The sequence below is a fragment of the Ovis canadensis genome, chromosome 16 (genome assembly GCF_042477335.2).
Source record: "Ovis canadensis isolate MfBH-ARS-UI-01 breed Bighorn chromosome 16, ARS-UI_OviCan_v2, whole genome shotgun sequence".
NCBI classification, from domain to species: domain Eukaryota; kingdom Metazoa; phylum Chordata; class Mammalia; order Artiodactyla; family Bovidae; genus Ovis; species Ovis canadensis.
This window is the reverse complement of record NC_091260.1, coordinates 53,397,655-53,413,775: the sequence shown is the minus strand read 5'-3', so window position 1 is coordinate 53,413,775 and position 16,121 is coordinate 53,397,655. Positions and strand designations below refer to the sequence as shown.

Genomic DNA, 16,121 nt, shown 5'->3' with positions numbered 1-16,121 from the left:
TAAATAAATAATAGTTATGTTATTAGATACGGTTGGATCTGTGCCTGGCATACGGTTAGCACTCAGTAAACACTAATTTGGTTGTTGTTGTTATTGCTTTATGATGCCCTCTTCCAGCTCTTAGGCTGATTTCTTTACAGCATATAATTCTGGGGCTAAAATGGTCATGGTTTTTAGCCAAAGCACAAAATTGTAATCAGAATCTGGGACCTTCTCCTCCTTTCCCTTTCCTTTAGGCAATCTACTTATCAGGTGTTTGAAATAGATTCATCTTACATTAGAGGTGGTGGATTGGTTGCTCCATGGAATTGTGGGTCCCCATATATTAAACTTTTCCCTGGTGGGCCTCTAAAATGTAAGGTCTCCTGACATTTATGGATCATGGCTGTCAAGCCTTGACTTCCAGCTTCTGTGAATGCTCTGATCTCTGGTTATGAAATGACTTTCCTCTAAATTCTGAATACAGTTAGATGTCACTATCTCTTGGGCCATTTGTAATCCCCAACCTGCCTTGCCTCTGCTGGTATAATTATCCCACTCCTTTTCTATAGTTCTTTGCCAGTATGGTAGACAAATCACTTCTGCCTTTGAAGAGCATATCCTATATATAAATATATTTCTCCTCCAAGGGTTTTAGAAAGTCAAATCTTTTGTCTGAGGACAACCACATGAGACCACGTGGAAGAACCATGTCAGTTCATCACCACTGCTGGAAAGCTGTTTGAAAACTCATAGCAGGCTGACATAGATTGGTGCTATCATTTTCATATCCAAGGAAAAAACTCATTCTGAAATAAATAGCCTATATTGACCATACTGGAAACTGAACTCCATGGATGATCTTAGGGCCCCTGACATTCCATCATGAGAGTTTCAGCAATTTTAGGCAATAAAAGATTTTCCCCCTTGTTCCTCGCTAAAAGGTTTAAGGATTCTTAATGAAGGTATACTAAGTCACTTCAGTCATGTCTGACTTTTCATGACCCTATGGACTATAGACTGCCATGCCCCTCTCTCTATGGTGGTTCTCCAGGCAAAATCCTGGAGCAGGTTACCATGCCCTCTTCCAGGGGATCTTCCCAATCCAGGGATCAAACCTGCATCTCTTATGTCTCCTGCATTGGCAGGCAGGTTCTTTACCACTAGAGCCATATCCTCTAGCAAATACTTAGGAAAAGAAAATTAGAAAGATCCTAACTAGTGTAAATGTCAGCAGTTTCCTTCATTTCTGCATTACCTGGATCCACACTGACTCATTGGTGGGACCCGTGGCCATCAGTTTCTCCAGGTCTCCTTTTCTGTCGTATTGAAAGATGGTCCCTGCCAGCTTGTAGTTCCCATTCCATTGGATAATAAATCCTCCATTGAGGTAATATTTTTCAGGGTCTTCACTCCTGATGGCCAGAAAGTTTCCAGCTCCTTCAACCTCCATTACTCGTATGTCCCTGGCTCCTTTTGGAATCAGTCCAATGTCAACATAACCTAAGGAGGAAAGAAAGGCATGCAAGCTTAGCCAAACACAATCTGTTTCCAACCATTATCTATGCTCTTTTCAGCATCTCCACCATTTAGTGTCCTTGTCTTCCTGCTGGGTGGGTACTGAGACTAGCAGATGCACTACTCATGGGGAACTTTAAGGAGCTTGGCCATGAGTAGAAATCTCAGGAGCTTTGTGACTTAGTACATAATCAGTTTTATGAGAGGAGAGGTGTAATAAATGAAGATCAGATTCTGAAGTTTTGTGGTTGATCCAGCATTTATTTTTCTGTGATTTCCTGTTGATAGTTCAAAATGTTACAGCCCCTAGCCAGCTTCCCATTTGCATTTTGCTCCCCATTTGTTGCTGCTATCAGATTTATCTTCCTGAACACTTGCAGTGGCTAAATCTTTTGCCTCATCCTCATTGCCTGAAAATTAAAAACAGGTGAGGAAATAATTTAATCATAGCTTAAATTCATTAAGAGAATTCTGTAGGGAATCTTGGATTGATTGCCACCTGGTACACTTGAATACAACTTATGATGAGAAACTCAGCTCTGAGCACAGTTTTTTATATTGCTGGACAATTATATTCATTAAAATTTTTTTTCATATTTTCTTATGTTTTGATGAAATATAAACATGTTTTATTCTCATGTGTTCTAATCCAACATTCTCAAAAAACAGAACATCCACTTAAAGACCATGATCAATTCTAGCTACAGTCTTATCCTCGCTTATTGGTTATTATGGTAGGAGACCTAAAGGCGAGAAATGGAATTAAAACATGAAGGGTTTCCTCTCTTTGCCAGACTCTAAGCTAAGCCCTTTATGCATTCATCTTATTTATGCTTCTTAAGAACATAAGAAGCATATGTTCACCACCTTATAGCTGTTATAGAAAGGAAAGACTCTGGGGAAGGCACTGGGAAAGGTGTACTGGGCGTGAGAGTCAGACATCAGTTCTAGTTTCTGCACCACAATAAGCTCCATGATGTCCATCAACTTATTCAACTGCTTTGAATATCATCTGTAAAAGGAAGGAGCTTGAATGAGATGATGTCTGACATCCTTCCTAGTGCTGATAATCAATTATTTTGCCCATTTCTAGGCTACATTTTCTGTGTTCCTTTACTTTTTCCATGCAAAACTTCATTTATTTATTTATTTTTGTCGTTGCTTTTTAATTTAAATTTTTATTTTTACTTTATTTTGCTTTACAATACTGTATTAGTTTTGCCATACATTGACATGAATCCGCCACGTGTGTACATGAGTTCCCAATCCTGAACCCCCCTCCCACCTCCCACCCCATATCATCTCTCTGGATCATCCCCGTGCACCAGCCCCAAGCATCCTGTATCAAAACTTCATTTTAAGATCTTGATCATCCTGGTCATTTCCCGCTGGATTTATCCTAGGTTTTATACTGACTAACAAGCAAGCCCTCATCTCTGTCACCTAAAAGTGCCCCGACTGCTTTCTTTCCCTCAGACATTAACACAGCACAGAATCCTGGGTGTTAAAACCCACAACAGGCCAGCAGGAATGATTTACTCAGAAGCCGTGCACAGGCCACAACTTCAGCTCTATTTTTCAAACTCACAGCTGCCATCCAAAGGAACCAAAGTGTAGGGCATGGAGTACTTGATTAAACTCCACTAGACCCTTACAAACTCACCCGAGACACTTGATTAAAACTACTAATTTACAACTAGCAGGGCAAAATATTTATCACATATAATTGAGGGTAATGCAATTGTTTTAAAAACTTTGGAACACTGCTTCCTATAGCCATAGCAGAGCTTCTTGTAGCAGAGCTCATGCAGAAAAGCCAACTGGCATTAAATAGGATGCTGCTGTTGTTTAGTCGCTCAGTCATGTCTGACTCTTTTGAGACCCTATACACTGGAGCCTGCCAGGCTCCTCTGTCCATGGGATTTCTCAGGCAAGAATACTGGAGTGGGTTGCCATTTCCTTCTCCAGGGGATCTTCCAGACCCAGGGATTGAACCCATGTCTCCTGCATTAGCAGGTGGATTCTTTACCACTGAGCCATCTGGAAAGTCCATTAAATAGTATGATAACCACCATATCCCTTGTCTTAAAACAAACAAAAAACCAAACAAAATAAAAAAGCTATGAGAAATAGATGAGAAAACAACCCCCAAGAGTTTGCTTTTTATTTCCACTTAAGAATATTAAATTTAGAAATATTTATTGTGTGTAGATTCTGCCATATTAAAAGGGGAAGTATATCAAATTTAAAATAAAAGATTTCATTGAATACAATATCTGCTTCTGAACAGTTTGTAGACAGAAGGTGTAAACAGGCAGATTTAGCCATGAGCAAACGTAATACATATTTATAATATATTTTTGTAAAAAAACACCAAAAATGAAACCCAAAAAATAGAATTCTGATATTTGGAGTTAAAAAGAACCACAACATATCCACAGACTCTTACACATGACAAAATAGCCCACAATAGAGAGGAGTATAAAATGAGAAGTAAAAGTTTCCATTTCCCTCCACCCAGAGTCTTAAATCTCAAAGATAATTACACTTAATAGTTTCTTGGATTCTCTTTTGAAACCTTTCTTTGTACTTATAAACACACATACATGCTTTTTTAAACAAGTGATATATCATACTATATGAACATTTTAACTATTGCTTTTTAAATTTAATGTACCTCTCATATCTTTCCACATTTTTGAGCATTGCAACAACTGCCAAAATGACATAAACCTATTTTTTAACCAACACACTGTTAATGGACATTTAGGTGGAAGGGAATGACCATCTATCTACAAAATGAAGAAATGTTTTCCAAGAGAGGAGGCAATCTATGCTATATCACACATATGTATGTGTGTATATATATATATATATACACACACATATCTATAACCAGGATTTGTTAAATACCTAAAACAGCATTTTTAATGAAAAAATATGATTGGTAGAACAGACATGAAAAAAGTCCCCTTGAATGTCTCATATTCATGGGTCTTCTTTACAGAAATGAGAATCATATAAAAAAAGCTGTAGAGGTGAAGGGTTATTGAGACATTTATTTGATGTCAAGGGAAAATTTACAGGGTTGGTAAGACTATCCCTCAAATAGTAAGAAAGATTAATATATTCATTCAGCAAATCACTTTTCTTTCATTTTCCCCAGTAAACATTATCCTTTTGCACCAGTACTGGGGAAAGCAGAAAGACGTAATCTTGACCTCAAAGAAGGAGTCTCTTCTTTGTCCACGGAGACCACCTGGAAAAACCATCTCTGAGTCTAAAAATCTTAAGCTAAAAGAATATTCATGACCTTTGAGGATGGGGTAGAAGACTGGCCTCACTTCTGAAGACATATCATAGGAGGAACAGTGGATTATTGTGCTAATATGCATCTTATCCAACTATTCTAAAAAAGGGATTTGCTCACTGGCTTATTTTGTTTCCAGTCTGTCACTTCAAATAAAAATGTGTTTATGAAGAGGTCATACTGTTAACCCATGCAATTTATCTACAGCTACCAGATTGCCTTTTCCTTTTTAAAAAAAAATTTGTTCTGTCAGTTTGTGGCAAGCAAGACGATCCTCACTGCAGGCCAAGATGTCATGGTTTCTGTGAGGAAAGATGTTTTTTGTTTTTTTTTTTTGCCTGGGAAAGACAGATCACTCTTCTGAAGCCTGGCTTGACGGCAGTGACACATTGGTGTCTGGTTCAGATTCAAACCTGCATTTGACCTTCTCACAAATCACAGTGAGGAAGAGCTACATAGAACTGTATTCATCAGCCAGGTCTTTGAGAATTAAAGTGTTCCAGATTTGGAACTTTAGCCTCAATTATTTCAAAATAGGGTAGGAAGGGGCCTGGAGTCATGGAACACACCATGAGCAACTATGATCCTCTTGTTATTGGGTTGGTTAAAAAGTTCATTCAGGTTTTTCCATAAGATCTTACAGAAAAATCTGAATTAATTTTTTGGCCAATCCAATAGAAACCGGTGGAAACAGCAGAGGGAACAGACAGAGGCTTCCTGACTCTGAACACTTCCAGGGTAAAGGCCCACAGTCCTGAGCCCAGGAAGTCTTTCAGCTCTTCTGATGGGAGAACTTCTGTGTAAAGTGTCCATTCTCCCTACTCCCTCCAACTCAAGGTTTCCCAGAAAGTGTGACTTAGGACAGTTTCCAAGTAAAGGTGGTATTTTGGTAAATATGGTTTCAAGAAAGCCATATCCTCTCTCACCATTATCTCCTAACTTCTGCCTCCAATTCTGTCTCTGGGATGTTTTCTTATGTGATTCTCATCCCCTTTACATGAACTTCTTTAGTCCAGGCCCTCATCTCCTGGACCTGGGTTGATATTCCAGCACTGGGCTCTCCTATTCCAGGCAATTTTGTATGTCATTGGCAAACTAGTCTTTCTATGACACTGACCTCCTCATGTCATTTCACCTTTCTAAAATCATATAATGGCCCCGTATGTGCTGTGCCAAGTCACTTCAGTCATATCCGACTCTTTGCAACCCTACGGACTGTAGCCTGCCAGGCTCCTCTGTCCATGGGATTCTCCAGGCAAGAATACTAGAGCTGGTTGCCATCCCATCTTCTAGGGGATCTTCCTGACCCAGGGATCAAATCAGTGTTCTTATGTCTCCTGCATTGGCAGGCAGGTTCTTTACCACTAGCATCATCCTGGAAGCCCCAGAATGGTCCCTATTCTCTCTTACATCAATAGGAAATAAATTGAATATTGTGGGACACCCTAGGAGCAACTTTGAGTCATGAAGCCATATCATTTCTTCTTAAAAGCATCTCAAGTCCCACTCCCCAGACTTGTATGGACCCTGCACTCAACACTGAGGCCACAGCCCTGACCTGTGCTGTGAGTGCTCTTAGTGGGCTCTCTTCATATTCATGATCACATTAGTTTGTCACAGAGCCTAGAGGCCCCAAGCCAAAGTCCAGAATGTGCTTCATTATGGAATTAAGATGGGCATTTAAGTTATCATTTTTGTCAATTCTGAATTCTATGTGAATTTAATCTTTTGACCGTGAAGATCAGTAGCAGAACCTAGGGAACTGCAGCCAGAAGTACTAAATACATAAACAGACAAAATCAATACAGGATGGGATCCAGGGGGTCAGTACACAATTTCAGGCAGCTGCTGCTTTTTCTCCATTCTGGAAATCTCTTCTAAAGATACGGATGCTAGTAGCAAGAATTTAAGAACATTCTGTGTGTTTCTTCTGTTCTCTAGACTCTAGACCTTTTTTTCAGCATGTTGAATTGTAAAAATAAAAAAAAAGAAAAAGAAAAACTGTATGTAAGGTATATTAGACAGTGGAAACTGAATTAAGTATTGTGCCAAAAGACTTAAAGTAACATGACTATGTGCATCAAATCTACTCAATAGATATGCAAATGTGTTACTTAAAATATAAAATTAAAGGTGAACTTTATACAGTAACTGTTCTAGTTCCATAAAAAGATTTGAAACAAAAGTTGAACACATTCTGCTTAGGACTAAATAAAGGAGGTAGGAATCAAGGCTGGTGGTTTGGGTCCTGAGTTAAGTGACACAATCAGTTGTAGGAGAGTTCCAGGGTGCTCAGAGAATGTGGTCCCTTATTGCCAACATCAAAACAAAGCAGGTCCATGAGAATAAGCCAAGGATTTGGGTTAGTGGTCAGAGGACCTGGCATTGGAGGGGTCAAGAGAAGCCAATAAAGGCCAAAGGAGTCCAGAGGGGTGGTTTTAGGAGGTCAATGGATTAAGTGCAAGAAGTTTAAAAAATACCAGAAAAGAGCTAGCTAATATTAAAGATCAAGGTAGGTGAGTATTACAGAATCAAGGAGATTAGGCAGCAGGAAATAAATCATGCTGAGGAACTGGGCAACAAGGGGTCAATGTTCTAGACCAAAGAGAATGAGCTGCAAAAGTTTGGGATGAAGGCCAAGGCTCTGGGTGGCACCTTGGTGGTCCCCTTGGAAGAAGAGGGCTTAATAGTCTCCCAACTTCCTTTTGAAACAGGCTCTTAATTTAAATTCTCCCTAAGAGCGAAATGTCACAGTGGATTCTTGGTGGTTCCATCACCCAGATAGTGTGAGGAAACAAGCAGTGGGAAGAGTCACCATCTTATTCATTATTCTGTCCCCCATGCCAAGCACTCAATAAGTGCTCAATTAAAATTTCTCAAGTAAAAGAGCAAGTGAGTGAATGAACAAATGAACCAGGGAGTTCCTGTACATAGTAGTGTACTCTGGGCCTAAGTTCTTCAAACTGAACATACTTTCCATCACAGTAACCATGTACTATACCTAGATGCCTTTTTTTACCCTCTTTCTCCATGAGAGGAAATAGAAGTTATTATGGAGGGTCTGGGGGCAGGAGGAGAAGGGGATGACAGAGGATGAGATGGCTGGATGGCATCACTGACTCAATGGACATGAGTCTGAGTGAACTCCGGGAGATGGTGATGGACAGGGAGGCCTGGCGTGCTGCAATTCATGGGGTCTCAAAGAGTCGGACATGACTGAGCGACTAAACTGAACTGAATGGAGGGTCTACAAGAGGATAGCCCTTTCGTTCCCCAAGCACGGTCCTACTTAAAAGAGTAGATGTCACCATCTAGTATGCAGTGTCAGATCTACTAAGCAGAGTTCCTCTTCCCAGAGAAAGATGGAAATTTAGCTGTTGAGACATTCCAGGGCAGCCATGAATAAAGACACCTTCTCCAAAAAACTCTGCCCAGCTTCAACACTTAGATATCAACAAATGATCAGCCTTGGTGCTGGGAATGGCAGAAGACAAAATACACCATGGAGGGTTGAAGGGGCCTCAGAAATGGCCCAGAGAGGTGGCTTCCCCAAGGTCAATGGCAATCTAGACCAGTAACCCCATCTTTTTGCCTCTGAGCATACTTCAACTCCACATTATCCTCTCTGTTTCTTAGAAGCACACACAAAAAATATAGAAAAAGGCTTGACTAGTATTTCATGCCTCCATCATCAAGAGCAGCAGCAGCCAGAGAGGAGGCGGTACTGGGTATGACTGCCATGGACATCTCTAACGCAGACTTTTTCAACTATAGCTCTTCTGGGAAAAAAGCTGACAGCCAGAGTAAAGCAGGACAAAAAAGAGAACTCAGGCAGAAGCCATGGGTCAGCGTGGTCATGCAAGCTTTGAAGGATTTTTGAATCCTTGTGAGTGACTGAGCACATATTCTCATTATTTCCTAGTCATGGAGATAATTTTGCCACAAGAGCTAGTCTGCACCTGTTGCCCAAGTTCATTGCTTTTCAGTGTTGCCTGACATTACTTTGCCAGCTAAGGTCCGTCTAGTCAAGGCTATGGTTTTTCCAGGAGTCATGTATGGATGTGAGAGTTCGACTGTGAAGAAGGCTGAGTGCCGAAGAATTGATGCTTTTGAACTGTGGTGTTGAAGAAGACTCTTGAGAGTCCCTTGGACTGCAAGGGGATCCAACCAGTCCATTCTGAAGATCAACCCTGGGATTTCTTTGGAAGGAATGGTGCTAAAGCTGAAGCTCCAGTACTTTGGCCACTTTGCAAGAGTTGACTCATTGGAAAAGACTCTGATGCTGGGAGGGATTGGGGGCAGGAGGAGAAGGGGACGACAGAGGATGAGATGGCTGGATGGCATCACGGGCTCAATGGACATGAGTCTGAGTGAACTCCGGGAGATGGTGATGGACAGGGAGGCCTGGCATGCTGAGATTCATGGGGTCGCAAAGAGTTGGACAGGACTGAGCGACTGAACTGAACTGAACTGAACTGAACTGGGTTTTCTTTCAAGGTCATGGTTAAGAACAGTGATAGGCTGTTCTTAAGGCTGAAGGTTCTGGGGATCTCCTGCACAAGTCCTGGAATAAAAAAGCAATCTTCAATCAATCATAGTCTCGTGTCACAGCTACAAACACACACTTGTTCTGGGAATAATTCTCCAGAAGGAACTGCCACAAGCCACAGACTCTTGAGGGCAAATGGGAACCTCATGACCAGCTTGCTGTCAACAGCAGCAGCTCTGGGTGGAGAGACAAAGAGAAAAGAATACTTTAGGACATGCACAAAAAGAGGAAGGATTCGGAGATTTCCATCTTTGGGCTGGCTCATCAATGAGCCAACTCACTGTAAAAGATCTGATGCTGGGAAAGCTTGAAGGCAGGAAGAAAAAGGGATGACAGAGGGTGAGATCATTGGATGGTATCATTGATTCAATGGATGCAAGTTTGAGCAAACTCCAGGAGATGGTGAAGGACAGGGAAGCTTGGTGTGATGCAGTCCATGGGGGTCGTGAACAGTCAGACACAACTGAGCAAATGAATAACAATCTTTGGGCTAGAATCAGAAAGTGACTAAAACCCAATATTTTAATACTGGATATGCAGTGTTGTGGAGAAGGCAATGGCACCCCACTCCAGTACTCTTGCCTAAAAAATCCCATGGATGGAGGAGCCTGGTGCGCTGCAGTCCATAGGGTGGCTAAGAGTTGGACACGACTTCACTTTCACCTTCACTTTTCACACACTGGAGGAAGAAATGGCAACCCACTCCAGTGTTCTTGCCTGGAGAATCCCAGGAACGAGGGAGCCTGGTGGGCTGCCGTGTCTGTGGGGTCGCACAGAGTCAGACACGACTGAAGTGACTTGGTGGCAGCAGCAGCATGCAGTATCGTAACAATATTTGTGCTACAAAGGAGTTATAACACTCCAGCAAAACCACAGGCTGGACATCTAGGAGAAAATACCTACTCAGATATTATGTCAACATAGTTCAGTTCTGTTCAGTCACTCAGACTCTGCAACCCCATGAATCTCACCATGCCAGGCCTCCCTGTCCATCACCAACTCCTACAGTTCACTCAGACTCATGTCCATCGAGTCAGTGATGCCATCCAGCCATCTCATCCTCTGTCGTCCCCTTCTCCTCCTGCCCCCAATCCCTCCCAGCATCAGAGTCTTTTTCAGTGAGTCAACTCTTCGCATGAGGTGACCAAAGTACTGGAGCTTCAGCTTCAGCATCATAACTAGAGAATAAAGATTTGCTTCCTTTATTGTCAAAGGAATATAGAATCCATCCTATGAAAGACTTTTTTCACTGAAATTTACATGAGTAAATTGAATACCTACTGTGTATATATATATATATATATATATATTCATATACATCCTTTGTATTTGCTGATTTGAGGCTGGATGGAGAAAAAGCATGAAAGACAATTCAGCCTTCAGATTGCATTGTGTTAGAAAAAAAGAATACAATATAAGGTGCAAAAAGGGCAACAACACAAGATAGCAGGTAAACAAGTACAGAAAATAATACATTTCGTGTCTTCCAGGAGAGGAGCTTTCTCTTTTGACTTTGGCCTTTGCATAAATCATCTTCTCCAATACAATCTGATTCTCTTTCATAAAATTTTCTATTACTGTTTGGCCTCACTCAATCTGGGAGTGGTGGTGGTGGCAGCCAGCTTCTTTACAATGTTTCTAGCTTTTTGGGGCATGTAGCAAAAGTGGGTTCTGGCCAGTGTCCAGTGGGTATATGGAACACAGACCCCTAACTGGGTGTTGAAGAGTTTAGAATGAGTGCTTACTGGGTTTCTCCATTGTGCTGTGAGTGGCCATGCCAAAGGACTTTGAGAAAGCCGTCAGGGCAAAAACAGCATAAAGCTGACACACTCTCTGGCTGTCAAGAGCCATCAGAAAGCGGAAAGGCAATGGGGATAAAAATGCTCAGTGGAGGGCATACAGCCAGATGGACTGCAGTTTCTGAGGTAGGCGTGGTAGAGGGAGGGAAACTCAAGATGTTTCTGGTCCGTTTTCCTCACCCCTAGGACACCAGGGCAGAGATGAGATCCCAGAATTAAAGCCTGATTTCCTAAGGGCTTAAAAGGTTAAGTGGTAGAGATTTGAGAATGAAAACTCTGCTTTTCAAAGGAGTTACCATAACATTATGGAGAAAGTGAAAGTTAAAGTCACTCAGTCATATCCGACTCTCTGCGACCCCATGGACTATACAGTCCATGGAATTCTCCAGGCCAGAATACTGGAGTGGGTAGCCTTTCCCTTCTCTGGGGCATCTTCCCAACCTGGTGACTGAACCCAGGTCTCCCACATTGCAGGTGGATTCTTTACCAGCTGAGTCACCAGGGAAACCCAAGAACACTGGAGTGGGTAGCTTATTCCCTTCTCCAGCAGATCTTCCTGACCCAGGAATCGAGCTGGGGTCTTCTGCATTGCAGGCGGATTCTTTACCAACTTAGCTATCAGGGAAGCTCTGTTATGGAGAAGGAAATGACAACCCACTCCAGTAATCTTGCCTGGAAAATCCCATGGACAGAAGAGCGTGGTGGGCTACAGTCCAGAGGGTCGTAAAGAGTGGGACACAACTGAGAGACTAAGCACGCACACCATAATGTTAAGAGCAGACCATGTCTGAGGCCAAAGATACAAAGCCCCACAGAAAAGAAATAAAACAGAGGTTAAATAAAGGAATGCAATTTTAAGTCTGACTTTTACTAATCCAAGTAAATAAGGTCACATCTAAATAATGAAAAGTATTTACATAACACCTTTGTAAAGACTGAATAAATATTAGCTATCACAGAGCACTTGACCATACACTTGAGACAAATGGGTTGTCATAGACATCCTTACTAAAATGCAAAAGATGTTTTGTGCATAATAAAGCTTTCAAATAGTAGATATGAAATATAATTCCACAAGGATAATTTGAAAGGGCAGGACAAGCATTTCACTTTATAATTTTACCTTACTGATTCAATAGCCAAAGATCAAAAAATCGGGATGGATGTTAAATTTGGGTTATTCACTATTATGTGTACTAGGGAACAACAGGTCACTTAATGAATAATCTCTTGGGCAAAGTTAGTCAGTTCATCCCAGGTGGTAAGCATGTCTAGAAGGGAGGTGCCCCAGGATCCGACTTCTGCCCTGGGCATCACCCCAGCCCTAGCACAGGGGTACTGTCCCATCTATACCTGAGTGGAGCACACTGGCCTCCCTACTCCCAGCACCTGCTTTCCTTGGAATCCAGAGAATCAACCACTGGACCCCTTACCTCCCCAGAGTAGCCTCAAGCAATGATTGATGGGAGCTGACTTGTACTGTCTCAACTCCTCTCCTGGGCGGGCAAAATTCTGAAGTACAACAACTGCTATGCTGGCTCCCATGTAATGTAACTGGCTTAATGATACTCCCTTTCCTGTCTGGTTATTTCTGGGGAGGAGCGAGGGTGATGAGCTCTCCAACCCCAAAGATCATTAGTAGCCTGAAGCTGTTAAAGGAAGAAATCTCAAAAAAGGTAATCATGGGGAAGGAAGGGTGGGGTGTGGGCAAGGAGGGCATGTTAGCTGGGAGAAGCCACCTGGAGAGACTGAAGGCACCACTGGGAGAGACCCTCTTATGGGGAGGGATTGGGAATAAGAGCAAATTGAAGTAACCCTGCCTTGCTTCTCCTCTGGTCCTAAAGCTACATCCTGATTCTTCTGGATGTAGCTACATCCTGATTCATCCTACTGCTGGCTTCTCTGCCCTCAGTTATGGAACCTGCCCCATGTCTGCATCCTTCTCCACCAGCTTTTCATCCCTTCTCTCCCTCAGGTCTTGGTCCACTGGCCTTCAGCCCTGGATCCTCTCCCAGGGATCACATGATTAAACCTGGTCCTATGGGCAGCCACTCAGCCATCTTAGATCCCTAGTGCAACGTAATGCTTCCTGTAGTCGCTTAGCAATCAATCCCTTTTCTACAACTGCCAAGGAGCCTTTGTAGCCAAGGCTATATCTATTTTGAATTCTGTGAAAGTTATAATCTGCTTAAAAAGTTACAATCTGCTAAAAAAAAAAAACAGCACTCCATCTTGACCTTCATCCTCAGTCCCCCGCCACTACAATTATTTGTTTTATTACCAGATCCTTCTTTCTGCTTAAACATCTTCTTCACAGTCTGGCAGGCTGAGCCATCCCCAAGGCACACACCACAGCGGTCCTCTGTGGCGTTGGAGTCGATCTCATAATCGCAGCCGACCATCTGCGGAGAACAGAGGTTAAGGGTGAGAGACACAGGCAGGAGATGCCACGCCTGCCCTGGACCACTGACTCCTCTTCCCACTTTTCTCTGGATGAGATCAGGGCTGAAGGCAGGCACATGTGTTTTACACTTGTTATGTTACATAAAAAATGTACACATCAGTCATTGTTCCTATATCAGGTATTGACTACAGAGTTGGTGGCCAAGATGCATACTTGGTATCCAAGAAACAACTGGAAAGTGCCCTAAAACACTAACTCCCATAGATTAGGACACAGAAATACTGAACACTGACTTGTACATGGCAGGTGGTGGTGGCGGTTTAGTCTCTAAGTCATGTCCGACTCTTGCAAGCCCAAGGATTGTAATCTACCAGGCTCCTCTGTCCATGGGATTCTCTAGGCAGGAATACTGGAGTGGGTTGCCATTTCCTTCTCTAGTACACAGCAGGAAGAGGAATAAAGAATAGAAATGGAGTCTATAAAAAAAACATTTCCTTTTCCTGGTGGTGGCCAGAGCAATACTCAAAGCATCCACTGATGATAAAGGAAACACTGCTCAGAGGGAAACGAGGTATACACTGAATGGGTTTGCAGTTTCCCCTGAGTGAGAAGCAGAATTGAAAACAGTTTCAAAAACAAAACAGTGAAAAACATCTTGGAATCATGAGTCATTGGAGCAGCAAATTTCTTTCAGATGTGCAAAGCTCATACCCTCTCCTCTCTAATGAGATTCCCAGGGATGAGGCAATGGTATAGTCATTGTCACCTACAGTCAGTCGTTCACTCCCTTTACTTCCCTGGTTTCATGCTGAGACCACCCCAGTCCCACACGGGATGACATCTCGGACGTGCAGACCCACATCAGACTCTTGGGAGCCTCCTATGATCCCAGCCCCTACCACACATCACACTTATCATATCCCAGCCATCCTGAGCTCCTTCCTTCCAACTACACAGGAGAAACTGGTTGTTTCTCTCCTGAGCCAGGACTAATCTTGCTCACGTGCCCTGGACCCGATCCTTTCTCAGTGTTCTGTCCGTTGGTCCTTCCCAATCATCATCCTTCCCTCTCCACTGGTTCCTTCTCCTCTGCCTACCAGTACAGCCAAGTCTTTCCCATCTAATTTCCATACTGGAAAAGGAGAGTATTAAACTTGGGGTGTTTGGTGCCATCAGATACCCAAGAATGGTAACATTTGGATGGAAAGTCATAAAACACAGGAGCTTCGGCTGAAGTCCTTTGTCTCTGGCTCTTTTCTATGGTTTTTATTCCTTAACCACATTTCAATGATAGAAAGAGGGAAAACACACCATATTCTCTTAGCGGGATTTTTCTTTTCTGTTTGTGAAGAAGAATTGTGCCCAGGTAGTTTTTTTTTTTTTTTCTCTCAAAGATAAGTTCCTTTCTTATTTTAAAGCCACCTTGAATTGCCTGAAAGGAATAACCATTTAGGTCTTTAAATATACTCTTCCTCCACTAGCTAAATACAGAATGAATGCCCGTAGATAGAAAATGGCACCATTCCTCATTTAACCATCTCTGACTTTCTTTATGTTTGAAGATTGTGCCACTTGACCCATTGGGAAACACAAAATGCTAAGAGATTTAAAAAACTCAATCACACTAATCACGATGGAAAGGAAAGAAACAGTCTGGACATGTGCCTTCAGTGGCCATAGGTAAAATGCCAGCCCTTCACAAGTGATGTATTTATGTCAAGCTTGATCATCTTCTAATAAGCTAAACTTTACACATCCTATTCCCAGTGACTTCATTTCTTCACTGATTTGGAACGAGCCAGGGAAACATACTTTGCAACATAGTAAAGTGTTTTTAAAAATATCTACCAAGAGGGGATGGATTAAAAAATATAAAAAGGGACTTCCCTGGTGGTCCAGTGATTAAGACTCTGAGTTTCCACTGTAGGGGCCATGGGTGAAATCCTTGGTTGGGGAACTAAGACCCTGCAAGCAGCACGGAGTGCCAAAAAAACAGTGGAAAAATATGAAGAAAAAGAAGTTCAGAAAAACAAACACCTTGAGTGTATCTTTCTCTTCCACCAATATCTGCCTGCATCCCTCGGGGGCAGGGGTGGGGAAGGAAACACACCCCCGTCAGATGCTGACCCAGGGCACAGTGTGTGGTGCTGGTGGAGACTTCACCCTCTGCTCCTCCAGCAGCTGCACACAGCACAGTCAACACTGGACTGAGTACAGAACCGAGGAAGCCCATCCTCCTGACTACACAGAACCTGTAAGGCTCTCAGGGAAAAACGAACAGACGTCCCTTTCTTCTGTGCACTGTGGTCTGGCAACAGGGCTACGATCGATGATAATACTGTCTGCCTTCAGCAGATCAGAGGGGGCTGTGCTGCTGCTACCAATGTAACGATGATTCCAGGAAGGCTCTCCTCCCTATGACTCTTAGGAGGCCAGGCAGCCACCCCACAGGATGCATTTCTTTACAAAAGGAAATCACTCTAATTTCCTATCGTTATTTCTTTTCTTTTTTTTTTTTTAAACAGCTTTTTTGGGGGTGTAGCTGATATATAAAATACTCTA

General features: G+C 42.5%; 1 protein-coding gene across 1 annotated transcript in view; it reads right to left on the bottom strand.

Moving 5' to 3' along the window:
• The window catches only part of ADAMTS12 (ADAM metallopeptidase with thrombospondin type 1 motif 12), a 407,364-nt gene that overhangs the window by 110,904 nt on the left and 280,339 nt on the right, over positions 1–16,121 (bottom strand). Inside the window, exons 14-15 of the mRNA XM_069555948.1 lie at positions 13,437–13,557; positions 1,238–1,482 (exon numbers count right to left, since the gene is read on the bottom strand). Coding sequence (XP_069412049.1) covers positions 1,238–1,482; positions 13,437–13,557 — 366 coding nt within the window. The remainder of the gene's footprint in view (positions 1–1,237; positions 1,483–13,436; positions 13,558–16,121) is intronic.